Genomic DNA, 16,371 nt, shown 5'->3' with positions numbered 1-16,371 from the left:
GTGATTTTCTTGGCTCCTATTAAAGATAGACAGCAAAAAATTTTTGACAACATTCCCATTATTAAGGAGTACAATTAACTACAAAACATCAAGGGCGGTCGGACCGCTTTTTAGCAGGTTTTAGGCTATTTTTGTATTTTTCACATTTTTCTCCATATCTTCAGTGTTTATGGTCCGATTTAAAATTTTTTTTCAGTTATTGATATCAAAATTAAATTTCCTGTCGTTTACAGAAAACAACCATGACGGCCACGCTGCCATTTTGCAGGTTTTAGGCTATTTTTGTATTTTTCACATTTTCACTATATCTTCAGTGTTTATGGTCCAATTTTCAAAATTTTTTTAGTTATAGACATAAGAATTAAATTTCCCGTCGTTTAAAGAAAACAACCATGACGGCCAGACTGCCTCTTTGCAGGTTTTAGGCTATTTTTGTATTTTTCACATTATTCTCCATATCTTCAGTGTTTATGGTACGATTTTCAAAATTTTTTCAGTTATGGATATCAAAATTAAATTTCACGTTGTTTAAAGAAAACAACTATGGCGGTCAGACTGCCTTTTATCACGTTTTTGGCTATTTTTATATGTTTTACATATTTCCCCATATATTTGGCGTTTTTGGTCCCATTTTCAAACTGTTTTGGGATATTAGTATCAAAATAATTTTTCCCATTGTTAAGAGAATCTTTTATGTAATCTACTTTGACTGTCGTCATCATTAAAAATAAAACAAGGTTTCATGTTTATTTTCTCCAATAAATCTATTCTTGATTTTAATAAATACACTTTAAATCTACTTTTACGTATTTCCATCAACGATTTTTTGTGCTTCGCTACTTATGGATGTTGTCATCCTTGTTTGAATCTATTTTTCCAGTATTTAAAAAGGTTGCTGTGAGCGAAACATTAAAAATAATACAACTTCTTGCATTTTTAACAATATTTCTCGCAAACTTAACCTCGTGTAAAACGGAGAAATATCCGCCCTCCGACACGACGGCGGCTGGGAGTAGTAACAGAGAATATTGAAATTTCTCGGAGTCTACGGAGAGCGAGGGTATTGGTTGTGGTTTATAAAAAGGTTGGTCAACATTGTTTTGGTTGTAGATTCTAGTATGAAGTGGCTCCTTCCAATACTTTTTTCAACGCTTCACACAATTACAGTAAAAATTTTATCATTTAAAAAAAAGTTTTAATAGAAAAAAAAATATTGTGAAGTAGAATCTCATTACTATTTTACAGAGAGAGAGGGGACAATTGGCTGTTTATTACACAAGTCCCAAAAGTTTCATAATAACGTTTTTTTATTTGTTGGCTTAAAATCTTTGGGGGCTTTAGTGAATTGTGATTAGTTGGTTTATTAAGTTGAGTGTTAAAATGTTTTAACCACTTATTTTACGCTACAGAAGGGGTAATTTTGTGTATCATCATTGGGAATGTATATTAATTTATCTGCCATTGTCTTATCCCTTTAGATCTCTGAGTATTTTAACTTGTCAAGAATGATAATTAGTGAATCAAAATGTATTTTATTCTGCCTCTTATTGTACATGCGCCCTAAGTCACCAAAAAACATTAAATTGTGGATAATAATAATCCATCTGTTTATTATTATAAAAATTTTTATCATTTACAACACTTTAAATCCTTATAATCATTTAACAGTATGTGTGTTTGTCTTTGTGTCTGTACCGAAGGATCTCGCTAACCGCTTAACTCCTTTACTTGAACGCAACACATATATGTTACGTATTATTTAAAAAAAACATTAAAAGTGCCATTAGAGGCCTCTAGGGGCGTAGCCGCTAGTTTATACTTAAAGTAATGTTTTTAAATTAGATCAAATCAAAAAAGCTTTTTATAGTGCCTATAAAAAAATTTACGTCATACAATACAAATGACCAATGATAGGCTAATACACAGACTAAATTACCAATGGTAGGCCAGTAAAAATTTTTATTGACCAATGGTAGGCCAGTATAACGTCATTTCTCATAGGAACAAATAGTGACACTATGATTTGAACATAGCACTTGACAACATTTTAAACCCTTGCAGCTACAATCACCCTTCCCCAAAAATAGTTATAAACCTTCCCTGGACATATATGTAGCTACATTGTAAATGAGAACCATATCGGTTCAGTGGTTAGCTCTAAACTTCGAAACAGACACATAGACAGACGTTCTGTCACTTTTATAGTAAAGGATGAATTACTGGATTTTTTTATACATAAACTAGCGGCTGCGCTCCTAGCACCTAGGACCTTTGTAATCAAAGGGATAGAGCCTAAAACCATCCCACGACTAAAACCTGAATAATAAAATAACCCGAAGACATCCAAATACCTATGAAAGGCTTCTCTAAAATGGAAAACCTAATCGGTTCAGTAATTTCACAGAACTTTATACTAAAGAATTTTAAAATTTTGAGTTGTTTTATTAAACTTTAATTGGTAGGTTCAAAACAAGTAGTGTTCAAACTTTTCAACCGATAATTTTGTTTATCATCATTGGGGATGTTTATCAATTTATCATTCATCATTTTATCCCTTGAGATCCCTGCTTTTGCCCCAAATGAAAGGCCAATACACAGTCTAAACCAGAACCTAGTAAAAGTGTCTGACTCTGATTATGACGTAAAAAAATAGCCAATGAGAGGCCACTATAAATTTTACCATTGGTAAATTACAGTGTATACTGTCCTCTCATTGGCTTTACGTCATAATCGTGTCAGACACTTTTACTAGGTTCTCTAAATAACCAATGGCAGGCCAGTATATGTTCTAATTGACCAAAGGTCGGCCAGTATGACGTCATTTTAATCTAGGCACTATAAAAAGCGTCTTTAAACTGGAAGGTTTTAATAAGCCATGGTAACATGCATGAAAAGACAAGAATTAAATAAGAAAAGATTAATAGTTTAATGTTTACGTTTTAAAACTTCTTATTATAAGTAGATTTAAAGATAATATACGGACAATTAAATTAATTAGCAGTGTAGCTTTTTATAGGTCTAGGTAAGGTTTATAACTATTTTTGGGGAGGGTATCACCACCCTCCGAACATACATCGTACATAGAAAAAAATAAAAATATAATCTTTTGTATTAAACTAAAATTGATAGTGGGGAAGGTTGACTTCCTCCCTCCTCAAGTTCCCCCAATAAGATATTTATGGTAGCCTTTCATAAATGTTAAAAAAATTAAACAAAAATTAAAAAAGAAATATTCCATTAAAATTTTTTTCAATTCGGTCATAACACCGTAGCTGTGTTTAGTGACCTAGGAAAATGGGGATAGATGTCACTCCCTTTGGCCTACCTATTCTATTGACGTCATAGTAGATGGAAAGAAAAAGGGAAGGGGTTAAAGAAACCCTCTAGAAAAGAGATAGGATTTAGGGTATTTTTAGACGCCAATAGAATAGGTAGGCCAAAAGCAGTGACATCTATCCCCATTTTGCTATGGCACTATAACATCCAAATGACAACTAACCCCTTGATTGTAAAATCCTTGCTTAAGTGTGAATGTTGATGTGATAATCCCATATGTGAGCCAAGGCATTTTAATTAGAAAACAATTTTCTAGAATTTGGGTCAGTCGGTGTATCTGTAACGGATAGCTTTTATCATTAATTTAGACGTGTTAGAATTGTCCTAGCGATTCAAAACTTTATATGATGATTCCTGAGGTACAGTTTAGAAACCGTAGCATCTCTTTAATCGTGACAAGAAAGTCTGTAAGCCCTATTTAAATAAGATTTTTTTCTCAATTTTTTTTTATATTTCCTAGGACAATTTATGTACCTCCCCAATGATGATACACAATATTACCCTCTCTGTAGATAACAATTAATATTTGAAACATTTGGACACTCACCATAAAGATTTTTCCAATCAAAATTCAAAAAGGATCCCAAAAGTTGTTATGCCAACGAATAAGAAAATGTTATTAAAAAACTTTGGGGACTAGTGTAATAAACAGTCCAATGTCCCAACCCTCCCTGGACGTTTTAGGTCTCCTTGGTATTAATGAAAGAACAGATCTAGAGTAAAAATTTATATACAGACAACTACCTCCCTTTTTTTTCAATGACCTCTTTCGTCTACTTTTAAATTTTTTTCTGCTACTTGGCTGTGTTTATATAAGCGACACCATTGGTTAATTTTCAATGAACCAATAGAAAGGTTGCACTACGATTACGAAAGAACAGTCTTCTATTCTTTTTCATTCAAGAAAGGCATCAGTTTTCATGGTAAATAATCCTGACTTATTTAGAAATGTGGTAGAATACCAATGAACGAGAGACGCAGTGAAAACACAAGAAAATTCAATCTTTTATTTACATCAGGTAATTAGAAGAAAAACAAGGATGACAACATCCTTAAGTAGCGAAGCACAAAAAAATTATATAATGGTCAAACAGATGAGATGAGTTTAAGACTAGATATTCAGTTCTCATATAAAAAGAGAGAGAGATAGAATATGCTAAGAAAAAAACGAAACATTAAAAAAAAACAGTTTAAATTTTTTTTAAAGCATTACCGACAGAAATACGGGCAAAACAATGATTAGATTTGATCCACTTATGTCACAAGAGCTTTACTAAAATCTTGGTATCATCTTCTTAGAAAATTTTTGTTCAATTTTGAAAATTTGAGTGCCCCCCCCCCCCCGCCCGACAGCGAACTATTAACTCTGGCCGCAGCGCTCGGCTCTTAGCCTGCCTAGCCGCAGCGCTCGGCCCTCTTGCCTGCCTGGCCGCAGAGCTCGGCCCCCTTGCCTGCCTAGCCGCAGCGCTCGGTCCCCTTGCCTGCCTAGCCGCAGCGCTCGGCCCCCTTGCCTGCCTTACCGCAGCGCTCGGCTCCCTAGCCTAAAACCTAACCTAAAATAGTTGTTCGTCGTGGCGGGGGGGTACTGAAATTTTCAAAATTGAAAAAAATAGGATAACGCTAAAATCTTCTGCCTATCGTTAATAGCAGACGAGAAAAACACGTCTTACCCATTGCGTTACGGAATGACAGATAGAAGTGAATTATAGAGATGCTACTAAAAAGAGGAGAAAAAAAACAATCCATCCAAAGATTATGAATTAGATTAGGACCAATAGGTATATACCCTGAAGAGTAGAATCCGATCAGTTCAGCTGTTACCGAGATCTTAAGGGACAGACGGACGGACAGACAGCTAGACGGACGGACTGACGGACAGACATCAAGCTACTTTGTATTATAGATGGTTTAAGGTTAATTTGTTAATTGTTATTTAATTTTAGAAGACGCAAGATTATTAGACTATGTATGGTTTTCACAGCCGGTTAGACGAGAATTTTCATTCAGGTACAATCATATAATATTACAAGCGCAGCTACAACATGATATAATGAATCGATTACCACGCAAAAATTTTAACCCCCCCCCCCAAAAAAAAAGCTTGGACGCCCTTGCATCCTTTTGTTAATTAGTTCAAGTTTATAAGTTATTAGATATTTTAATTTACGTATGCGGTGATTAGATCATACTTTAAAGAAAAAATATTAAAATAAACAAAATTTATTCTTTAAAACCTATTGCGTACTGGAATATAGTACAATAGACGATACTAGCGGCTTCGCCCCTAGCCTCTAGGGGCTTTTTTTTCCCAAGAGGTTTGATCAAACCAATTTTTCGTATTTTAGATTTAAAAGAAAAATTATAAAAAAAAATTTTCTTTAGGGGGGGAAAGAGAATTTTTTTTTTTTTTTTTTTTTTTTTTTGGGGGGGGGGGGGGTAAATTACCCCACTATTTCAATTTTAGTTTTAAAAAGAAAAAAAATTTCTTTGCGGGTATTTTTCATTTTTTGGGGGGATTGGGGGTGTCCCACCCCTTAAGAAAATAGTTATAAAGATTCCCAAGACCTATGAGAAGCTACCCTGTAAAGGAGAACCCGAACGGTTCTGCGGTTAGCGAGATCCTTGCTTCAAACAAACAAACAGACAGAGACATCGTCCTACTTTGTATTATAGATTAATTATTTATCGCATCGTATTATAGACAGCTCTCCACGGAGAGTAAAAAGATAATGTATTAATTCTGGTTTTGTTAACCTCTAGGGGCCAAAGGGCCGGTCTAACAAAACAGGTTATGATTATTATTTAATATTTGTGGAAAATTGTCTATAATTCGATACGATACATGATTTTTCCGTATGGCTAAGAACCGGTTATAATCCAGCGGATATTAATCGGTTTTAAAGCTTTACACTTCCCTCTTTGATAATTATAAATATTATTAATCGGGATAGCGGAAAGTGTCATGTGTGACGTCATAAAAATGCTTCTAAAAGGGGGAAAACCCCTAAAATAGAGATGGATAATAGAAGTATTTTGATGACGTCACACTTGACACATATCCATTAATTGATGTATTTATTTTAGAGAGATACCAATTTTATCACTGGATTTGAATAGAAAGGTAGGTTGTTTAGTAAGTAGCGTTGCTTCTTATATATTCAGATATGTTCATTTGTCCATCCGTTATTGATGTGTAGCAAATGGATATAGTATTCCGTGTAAAATTTTTGTAACATTGTATTTCTAAAAGTCTTGCATGTCTTGCCTTAAAAAAAACTTACTTCTTAATAATATAAACCAGCAGAAGCGCCCCTAGCATTTATGGGCTTTGTTTTTAATGAATAGGAAATAAAAAAGACTTAAATCTGAAAAAATAGCCTTGACCCATCCCAGGACCATATGTGAGCCTTACCTAAAATAGAAAACCTAATCGGTTTAGCGGTTCTAGAACTAAAAAAAACAATCATTTTTATTATAGGATAATCGGCTTTAAGATTCTTTAATTGCAAAATGATTAAACGTTAATTGAACTTAACAAAGCATTTAATGTAATAATGTTTGTTATTAAAAAATATTTCAAAATTAAAAATAAGAAAAGTACGAATATAATTAAACTGTTATATTTCATTTTTATGAAAAACAAGAATTAAAACATTTTCTAAATAGGAGCTTAAATTCTTCATTTATAGAGCGTAACATATATCAAAATACTATAGCTTTAATAGTTATTTTGCATTAACAGTTATTTAGGGGCGATTCGTCGTATTTTCAAAATAGCTTTTGATAGGTTATTTTAGGTTAGGTTAGGTTATAATAGGTTAGGTGGTTGCCCCAAAGGGTTAGATCCCCGCAGTGGCTAGAAAAAGGAGAAAAGCTACTGTAAAATACAAGGAAACGTCCCTTAAGAGGCGTTGCCACGAAAGGGACTATACCTAAGATTAATTTAATTTTCTTCCGAAATTGTCTAAAGTTTGATACGATACATGATTTTAGTTTTGGCCCATATTTTGGAGTAAAAAAAAGCAGGAATCTTAAGGGATAAGACAATGGACGATAAATCAATGTACATCCTCAATGATTAGAATTAAAATTATCCCTTCTGTAGATTAAATTCGCTGGTTGAAAAGTTTAGACACTGGTAGTTTGAAACAAACCAATCACAATATAATATAAGAACCCAAAGCTTTTGAGCCAACGAATAAGAAACTGTGGTTGTGAGACTTTGGGGACTATTGTCAATTAATTTTCCAATGTCACCTAACTCTTGGTAAAAAGTCTCACAAAAATCACCAGTTTTTATATTGTTTAGTTAAAGTTGGTTTACAATCTAAGTGAGGGGAGAAAGTCGCTAAAAAAAAGCATGTGACGTCATAAAAATGAGGGATTATTCATCTCTGTTTTAGGGGTTTTCTTTCCCACTCATCTCCTCATCCCTCATTTTTATGACATCAGAATTTTTTTGAGCGACTCTCTCCCCTCTCCAATCTAATAATGATATAGGACAAACGGAACAAATGATGTACGCACGGACATTTACTATTTACAGAAAAGTTTCAGTTTTTTTTTATCATAAATAACACTTGCATGTTTTTATTGACTAACTTAATTCACCTGAAAGGATAATTGCATTTTTCCTTTTTAGTAGCGAAGCTTCTCTATATTTTGCTATATATCTGTACGTCCGTCAGTCAGTTCGTATCACTATGAGGGAAATATGATTTCCCGGTTGCTACTCAGCTGACATTTCTAGTGAAGATTCCTATGGCACATGCACATCTAATCTATACAAAGTTTTTTGAAGATTTTCCATAACTTCTCTCTTTTTTTTCATGTTATGAGAACTGTAAATCTACTCAAAATCTCTATGTTTGTCGTCCATACCATGATTTTTTGGTGCTTTGCTACTTATGCTTTTCATCCTTGTTTAAAATATTATTTTAACAAACGGTCATAACACACAAACTAGTAATAAAATGCATTAAAAATTTTAAGAGAGAGGGGACAATGAGCTGTTTATTACACTAGTTCCAAAAGTTTATAATAGCGTTTTCTTATTCGTTGGCTCAACAAATTTGGATACTTTTTAAAATTTTGATTGGTTCATTAAGTTGCGTGTCCAAGCGTATCCACAACTAATTTTAATCTACAGAAGGGGTAATTTTGTGAATCAAAATTGGGGATGTACATAAATTTATCTGCCATTGTCTTATCTCTTTAGTTCCCGAGCGTGTGACGTGACTAAAATCAACAGAGTTAGTTAATATTTAATTAAAGTTAATTGACCAATATAGCCAGATTTATTAGACCATTTTTAAATTAGAACGGATCATTAATTAAGGGCAGTTATAATTAAGACGAACCCCAATCTGTCCTACTTTGATAAAGAAGATTCCAGTGACGTCATAAACGTTTTGGGAAAGAAAAAGGGAAGGGGAGAAGAAAAAATTTCTTTAAAAGAGATGGGAGAAAAGGGAAGAGATTTTCTTCCCCCCTTCCCTAAACGTATATGTCGTCACTGGAATCGTCTTTCTCAAAGTAGGACAGATTGGGGTTCGTCATAATTAACTGTTTTTTAAATTTAGTTTTTAGTAGCGAAGCTAAACTTTATGTCACTTTGTATGTCCGTCCGTCCATCAGTTCATAACGATATGGAGAAAATGTTATTTTCTCAGCTGCTATTCAAGATTGACGGCTGATTTTTTTGTGAATTTTCTGATACTCCGATAATAGAAATATACGAATAGAAGAATATTCTGAACCCTTTTTTTTGTCAAATCTAAGAAGAAACATTTCTAGCAGACAAAAGTATTGTTTACTTTCGACTCAAGCTGATGTGGATTCTTAAAAAATGATAGACTCGCTACTCGATTGTGAGGCAAAATTATTTTTGTGAAAAATCATCCAAAAGCACTTTAAAAATCTACAAAAATTAAACAAAATCATATGTTAATAACCCTTTTAAGATTTTAATTAATTTTTTTATGCGATTTTGGAGGATTTTTCACATAAATAATTTTGCCTCACCAGCGAGTAGCCACCTTAACTTTTTTTAAAGAATCCACCTCTGTTTGAAGCTTTCAAATTTAAAACGAAAATTTTGGGCAATTAAGTCTGATTCAGCAAAGCTTTCTACTAAGAAAATATACTGTTTACAGCTGACTTTTATCTATGTATGAAATGAAAAAAAAACATGCGTTCGTAATGAAATGTGTACACAATTTCAACCAATGAGATTCAATGTAGGTTCCGATGGGATTCTCCTATTGGCTCAATCAGACATTACCTCTCTTGTCTTACTACCTTTATTTCTCAGATCCATCTAATGAATAATTTACTTTACCCGCCTGTCTGTCTGTCTGTCATGCTTCAAAATATAAACAACAAAACAAATGTGAAAGGTTCTGTGATAAATATATGAATTCATTTTGATTTATGACCACTACTCTTTAAATCACTTTGTCCATACTTCCTTCCACAATATTTTCATGCTTCGCTACTTATGGATGTTGTCCTCATTATTAAAGAGTTGATTCATTGCAAAACATCTTCTCGGGTTGAGCCATTACTGGGATCTTGCAGTACATTTCCTATTATATAAAGTAGTAAGTTTATCTGTCTGTAGCTTGAGATTTTGATAACTACTGATTCGATTGAGTTCTCCATTTTATGGAATATTCACATAAAGCCCAAGAAGGTTTCAGGCTATTTTGTTTTTGAATTTAAGTCTTAGGATGGTTCTAGTCCATTTTCTACCCTTCCCTACTCTTAATTGGACTTTTTATTTCACTAGTCCCCAAAGTTTATATTAACGTTTTCTTATTCAATGGCTCAACAACTTTGAGACTTTGGGGAATTTTGATTGGTTGATTCATTAAGTTGTTTTTTCAAACATTTTAAGTTTAACCTACAGAAGGGATAATTTATAATAATCATTATTGGGGTTGTCCATTAATTTATCCGCCATTGTCTTATCCCTTTATATCCCTCAGTATTCTAATATTGTGTAAAATTTTTAGATTGGAAGTGGAGAAGTTGTTGATATTCCTCCTTTAGTATTTGATCCTGTAAGGTAATGTTTCGTTATTACGAGATCCTATCATGCGTTCGATCAGTGCAAGACTCCGACGGAATGTCGTCGTGAAGACCCTTTTGATATAAGCGCGAGAAGGGTGGGGATTCTCATTCATGAACGACTAAAAGTACTAGAGGAGACTCCGATAAAGGTAACAACAACATTCACGATGACCTCTAGGGGCAGGGATGTCCTAGGGGGGGGGGGGGATAAAGGGGTTATCCCCCCTCCTAAAAAATGAACACCCTAATTTTTTTTTACTTTCACCCCTCCAAATAAAAAAGCTTGATTGTCGTTGCTTGCCTATATGATATAAAGATACCCCCCCCCCCTTAAATTATAATTTTTCATTTTTTACCCCCCCCCCCCACCAAAACAAAAAAACTTGGACGTCCTAGTCTAGGAGGCTAGGTATCGCTTCAGATTCTAGAGAACACTCCACGCACTTTGAAAAATACTTCGCGCCTTATTGCGTCCATTCACCCCACAGACTACCAACCCGTTGTTGATTGCACGACCTTTGTCTTGGAAGTCCTAACTGTGCAGCATGGCTATAAGTTGTGCCTGTTTTGGGCCAGCTACTCTAACTATTTATGTGGTACACCTGACTTAGCAGCAGTAGGAACGGAATGACTAAAGAACGTACAGACAAAGTGAATTATAGAGTAGCTTCGCTACTTAAGAAATCAACAAACCGACCAAAAATAATTTGTTTGTTGTAGTAACAGTATTTCTCCACAGCGTTACGGAATTACCGACGGACGTACAGACAAAGCAAATTATTGAGGAGCTTCGCTAATAAAAACCATCAAGGCATCTAAAATAATTTTTATTGTTTGTTGTAGGAACAGTATTCAGCACTCCAGCTATCCTGTAGAATTTCCTACCTTCCAAGTAAGTAATAAAACTTTGGGTACTGGGTACTGTAGAATTTCCTACCTTCCAAGTAATGATCTCATTGGTAGATTTTAATCTTTATCCAAAACCAAGGATAACTTTCTCAGGAATCTAAAGGGATAAGACAATGGCCGATAAATTGATGTACATCTCCAATGATAATACACAAAAATAACTCTGCTTTAGATTACAATTAGTTGTTGAAACCTATGGACACTCAATTTAATGAATCAACCAATTAAAATTTAATTAAAGTCCCCAAAGACAATTTGTTGAGCCAACAAATCAGAAACGTTATGATTAGTAAGATATATAAGTTGGAAAGAATTGTAATGTTAGAGGGAGATTTGAAATCTGCATCAAAGTTTAAGGATTTTTTTTTATAAAATTCGTTTTTTGTATAATTCTCTATCTAAAAGCGGAAATACAATTTAAGTTAATTAATTTTGACATCTGTGATTGGTGGATTGAAAATTATATGCGCTCTGATTGGAGAAGCTTTCCGCAGATATAAAAATAAAAGATTATAAGATTTAAACCAGTTTTGTTACACGTGAGGACCATATGCCATGGTTACCAGAACTGTACTGATTCTATGATTTTTATTTTAAAATTCGTGGAAATTTGTCTGTAATTCAAAGCTGAACATTAAATATGAAAACCAGGGAGGGAGGGGACATTGGGCTGTTTATTACACTGGTATCCAAAGTCTTATCATAACGTTTTTTTATTCGTCGGCTTAGCAACCTTGGGTACTTTTTATAGAATTTCGATTTGTTAATCTGCAGAAGGGGTAATTTTGTGTATCATTATTGGGGATGTACATCGATTAATTGGCCATTGTCTTTTCCCTTTAGATCCCTGGATAAAGCCACTAATTTACATTACATCCCTCCTTTTTTAGACGTATTTTTATGACGTCACACACGACACTTTCCATCTCTTCATTTTTAATATTATTTCAGGATACGGAGAAATCCGCCAGCAAAAACAAAGGCAGAGAGAGATTTGTATTTAGAATCTTTTAAACATCAACAAATAGTTATTTATCACATCGTATTAAAGACAGCTTTCCTCGAATATTAAAATGAAGAAAAAAATAAAGATTAAAACCAGTTCTGTTAGCCCCGAGGGTCCGAAGGACCAGGTAACAAATTGATTTTAATTTTTTTTATTTTTATTTTAATATTCGTGGAAAATTGCCTGTTATACGATTTTCAGTAAGACTGAGAACCGGTTGTAATCCAGCGGATATTACTCGGTTACGAAGCCATACTGGAAATATTGTTACCAACAAGAACACAATTTTCCACAACAACGAGAAATGCGCGCTGAAATTTTACAAATTTTCAAAACTACTCAGATTTTTGTATATAGTAACAATTAAAATGATTTCATGTATTAATATGTATAAAATTAGTTAGCGAAAAGTGTCATGTGTGACGTCATTAAAATGCATCTATTATCTACCCTTTCCCATTTCCCATTTCCCCCTCATCCTTCATTTTTAAACGTATTTTCATGACGTCACATATGATACTTTCCGCTGTCCCTATAATATTTTTGCTAATAGTTTAAAAGTATTTACCCAGGGAGGGATAGGACTATGGACTTTTTTTCTAATTATATAATTGGAGGAGACTTTAATCCAGGGAGGGAGAGGACAATGGGTCCCCTAAGTTTTATAATTACTTTTTCTTATTCGTTTGCTCAACCTTGGGGACTGTTATTGATTTTTGATACGTTGGTTTATTAAGTTTAGTGTCGAATCGTTTCAACCACTAATCTACAGAGGGGGTAAATTTGTATATCGTCATTAGGGATGTACACCAATTTATCGGCCATTGTCTTATACCTTTAGATACCTGCATTAATCTCTCTTCCATTGCCCCATTCCTATAGATCCCTGTCATTTAGCCCAATCTAATAAATAATATTTCTCGTATTCATTCGAATCCGGTGGATAGGAACCGGTTCTCATCCATACGAAAAAACTATGTCTAGCATCGTATTATAAACGGCTTTCTACGAATATAAAAATGTACAGTCATAAGATTAAAACCAGTATTTTTAGCCCGTGCCTTCGGCACCTCGGGGCTAAAAAACTGGTTTTAATCTTATAATTGTACATTCTATATCCGCGGAAACCCGTTTATAATACGATGAAAGAAATAACTATTAATGACTTCAAGACTAATTTAATTTTATTTGAAGCTTTAAATAGTGCCTATACTATAAATGACATCATACTGGGCTACCATTGGTCAATTAAAATGTATATTGGCCTGCCATTGGTAATTTAGCCTGTGTATTGGCCTATCATTGGTCATTTGTATTGTATGGCGTCATTTTTTTATAGGCACTATAAACAGCTTTATTTTGTTTATGCTTTTTTAGTTTTAAAAAAACATATGTTCATTATTCTTTAATGTTAAATTTATTACTATTTTAATTATAATTTTTATAAATGCATTAAATTTATGTATCTTATCAAAATCCTTTATTTCGAAAATGAATAGTATTTTAACCTTCCCCCACCCAAATTTTAAAAATTTGCCCAGAAAAGTTTCCATCTAACAAGACTAAGCCTCAAATTTAAACCCGTTTTGATGCTCTGAAGAGTTTTTTAAAAGAAAAATTGCCACTTTATGGCCAGGTTTTGACTTCCAGATAATTTTTAAAATGGTTAAAGGTTGATTTTATGATGCGTACAACCGGCTGACTTGCAGCTGCTGAGCCATGCAAAAAAGGTTAGGCTAAGTGGTGTTATAGGGAGTATCTTAAAATATGATTGTAGCTGTGTTTAGTGCCCTAGGAAAATGGGGATAGATGTCACAGCTTTTGGCCTACCTATTATATTGACGTCATAGTAGAAGAAAAGAGAAACGTTAGAGGGAAATAAACTCCTTAGAAAAGAGACAATAGAATAGGTAGGCCAAAAGCTTTGACATCTATCCCCATTTTGCTAGGGCAATATAGACAGCTACAATGTGATTTAATATTGTATTCTTTAAAACTAACACAAAGAATAAAAAAGGGGGCTAAAGGGATCCACTTTAAAAAAAAGGAAAAGTTACAAAAAAAATATGCTTTGAACTGCAATCATTTCTATAATTGCAAATTTATATGAATTTTTGTCACCAAAAATAAGTTTAAAACAAACACTTTCATCCTTCATATTATGGTACTACATGTTTAAAAGGCTTTTGCTTTACATTCTATTTATAAAAAAGTTCAAAAAATAGTTTTAATGTACCTTTCTTTTTAAAAGCGAAGCTTTTCTATAATTAGGGTCGGTCCGTCCGTACGTCCGTCCGTCCGTACGTCCGTACGTCCGTAACGGATAGCTTTTTTCGTTAATTTAGACATGTTAGAATTGTCCTATCGATTTCAAATTTTGCATGGTGATTCCTTTAGTAGTTAGGTACGATTTAGAAAGCGTAGCAACTCTATAATCATTACCAAAATGTCCGTACGTCCATTTTAAATATGTTGATTTTTTTAGTAGCGAAGCTACTCTATAATTTGAAATGTCCGTCTGTCCGTCTGTCTGTATGTCCGTATGTCCGTATGTCCGTATGTCTTAGTTTGGGGGAAACGTGATTTTCTCGGCTCCTATAAATGATAAAAGGCTGAAATTTTTTGACAACATTCCCATTATTAAGGAGCACAATTAACTATAAAACATCAATAGCGATAGGACCGCTTTTTAGCAGGTTTTAGGCTATTTTTGTATTTTTCACATTTTTCTCCATATCTTCGGTGTTTATGGTCCGATTTCCAAAATTTTTTCAGTTATAGATATCAAAATTAAATTTCCTGTCGTTTCAAGAAAACATCAATGGTGGTCAGACTGCCTTTTTGCAGGTTTTTGGCTATTTTTATATTTTTCACATTTTTCCTCATATCTTTGGTGTTCATGGTCTGATTTTTAAAATTTTTGTAGTTAAAAATATCAAAATTAAATTTCCTGTTGTTTTGAGCATCCAGTATGTAATTTACTTTGACCGTCAGTCTGTTAGTCGTATTACTGAAATATAAATATTATGAAATTAAAACAAATTTTGAAAAGGTTTCGTGATTTATTTCCTAATATACAATACATGCTTTTGACAACTAATCTTTAAATTCTTATACATATTTTTATGCTTCGCTACTTATGGATGTTGTCATCCTTGTTACTTTTTTAAATAGTTTTTTTCGTTAATTTAGGCATGTTAGAATTGTCCTATCGATTTCAAATTTTGCATGGAGATTCCTGTAGTAGTTAGGTACGAGTTAGAAAGCGTAGCAACTCTATAATCATTACCAGAATGTCCGTACGTCCATTTTTAACAACAAATTTGTATGTGACATAATTATCCGATTGGTCTGATTTTTGGTATACTGATTCCTGAGACAACAAAGTACAATATTATAAGCGAAGCAACTCTATAATCAAGTCCTAAAAATGTAAGTGTGTCCATAATCATTATCCTGTATCAAGCAGTTTTTCAACAAATTTACTTACAATTTTGCTTTGACTCTTATACATTCGCATTCTGATTATTCAGTTCTGACATTATACAAGTGTTAATTTCCGTTTGTCTTACCGTTTCAGAGCTTCGCTTTTATGGATGTTGTCATCCTTGTTTAGAATAGTGTTTCACAAAAGGTATATAATATCAAAGCTTTACAGTGCCTATACAAAATGACGTCATACTGGCCTATTATTGGTTATTTGTATTGTATGACGTCATTTTTTATAGACACTATAAATAGCTTCATTTACATAGGTTCACCTCTTTTTTTAGATAGATATGAAAGCTTTACAAAGTGTCTCAAACATTCAGCCGTGTGACGTCATCTCTTGTTAAGGGGTTTCCTTTCCCACTTCTCCTCTCATCTCTCATTTTTATGACGTCACACGGCTGATCTTTTGAGACACTTTGTAATGCTTCATAGATATGCCCAAGAACACAGTAAAAGTGTCTGACTGATTATGACGAAACAAAAAAAAATAGCCAATGAGAGGCCACTATAAATTTTACCATTGGTCAATAACGGCCTCTCATTGGCTATTTTTT

The 16,371-nt window shown here is 33.5% G+C and overlaps 1 protein-coding gene across 1 annotated transcript; it reads left to right on the top strand.

Annotated features, from left to right (window-relative positions):
• The first annotated feature begins 1,112 nt into the window (after window positions 1–1,112).
• Window positions 1,113–12,681, top strand: LOC145330573 (uncharacterized). Its single transcript, XM_080175192.1, has 7 exons — window positions 1,113–1,166; window positions 4,283–4,355; window positions 5,280–5,343; window positions 6,421–6,457; window positions 10,353–10,405; window positions 11,254–11,302; window positions 12,271–12,681. Exons 1-7 carry the CDS (start codon window positions 1,119–1,121, stop codon window positions 12,331–12,333), a joined length of 387 nt encoding a protein of 128 aa, XP_080031318.1. The 5' UTR covers window positions 1,113–1,118; the 3' UTR covers window positions 12,334–12,681.
• Window positions 12,682–16,371: the final 3,690 nt, after the last annotated feature.

This window comes from Acartia tonsa, chromosome 10 (assembly GCF_053477335.1).
Source record: "Acartia tonsa isolate MP-2025a chromosome 10, ASM5347733v1, whole genome shotgun sequence".
Classification (NCBI taxonomy): domain Eukaryota; kingdom Metazoa; phylum Arthropoda; class Copepoda; order Calanoida; family Acartiidae; genus Acartia; species Acartia tonsa.
This window is presented reverse-complemented; position numbering and strand designations above follow the sequence as displayed.

Coding starts and splice junctions, on each gene's coding strand:
- LOC145330573 (XM_080175192.1), top strand. CDS start 1,119: ATGAAGTGGCTCCTTCCAATACTTTTTTCAACGCTTCACACAATTACA. Junction 1,167..4,282: donor CAACGCTTCACACAATTACA/GTAAAAATTTTA, acceptor TGACTTATTTAG/AAATGTGGTAGAATACCAAT. Junction 4,356..5,279: donor CAATCTTTTATTTACATCAG/GTAATTAGAAGA, acceptor ATTTAATTTTAG/AAGACGCAAGATTATTAGAC.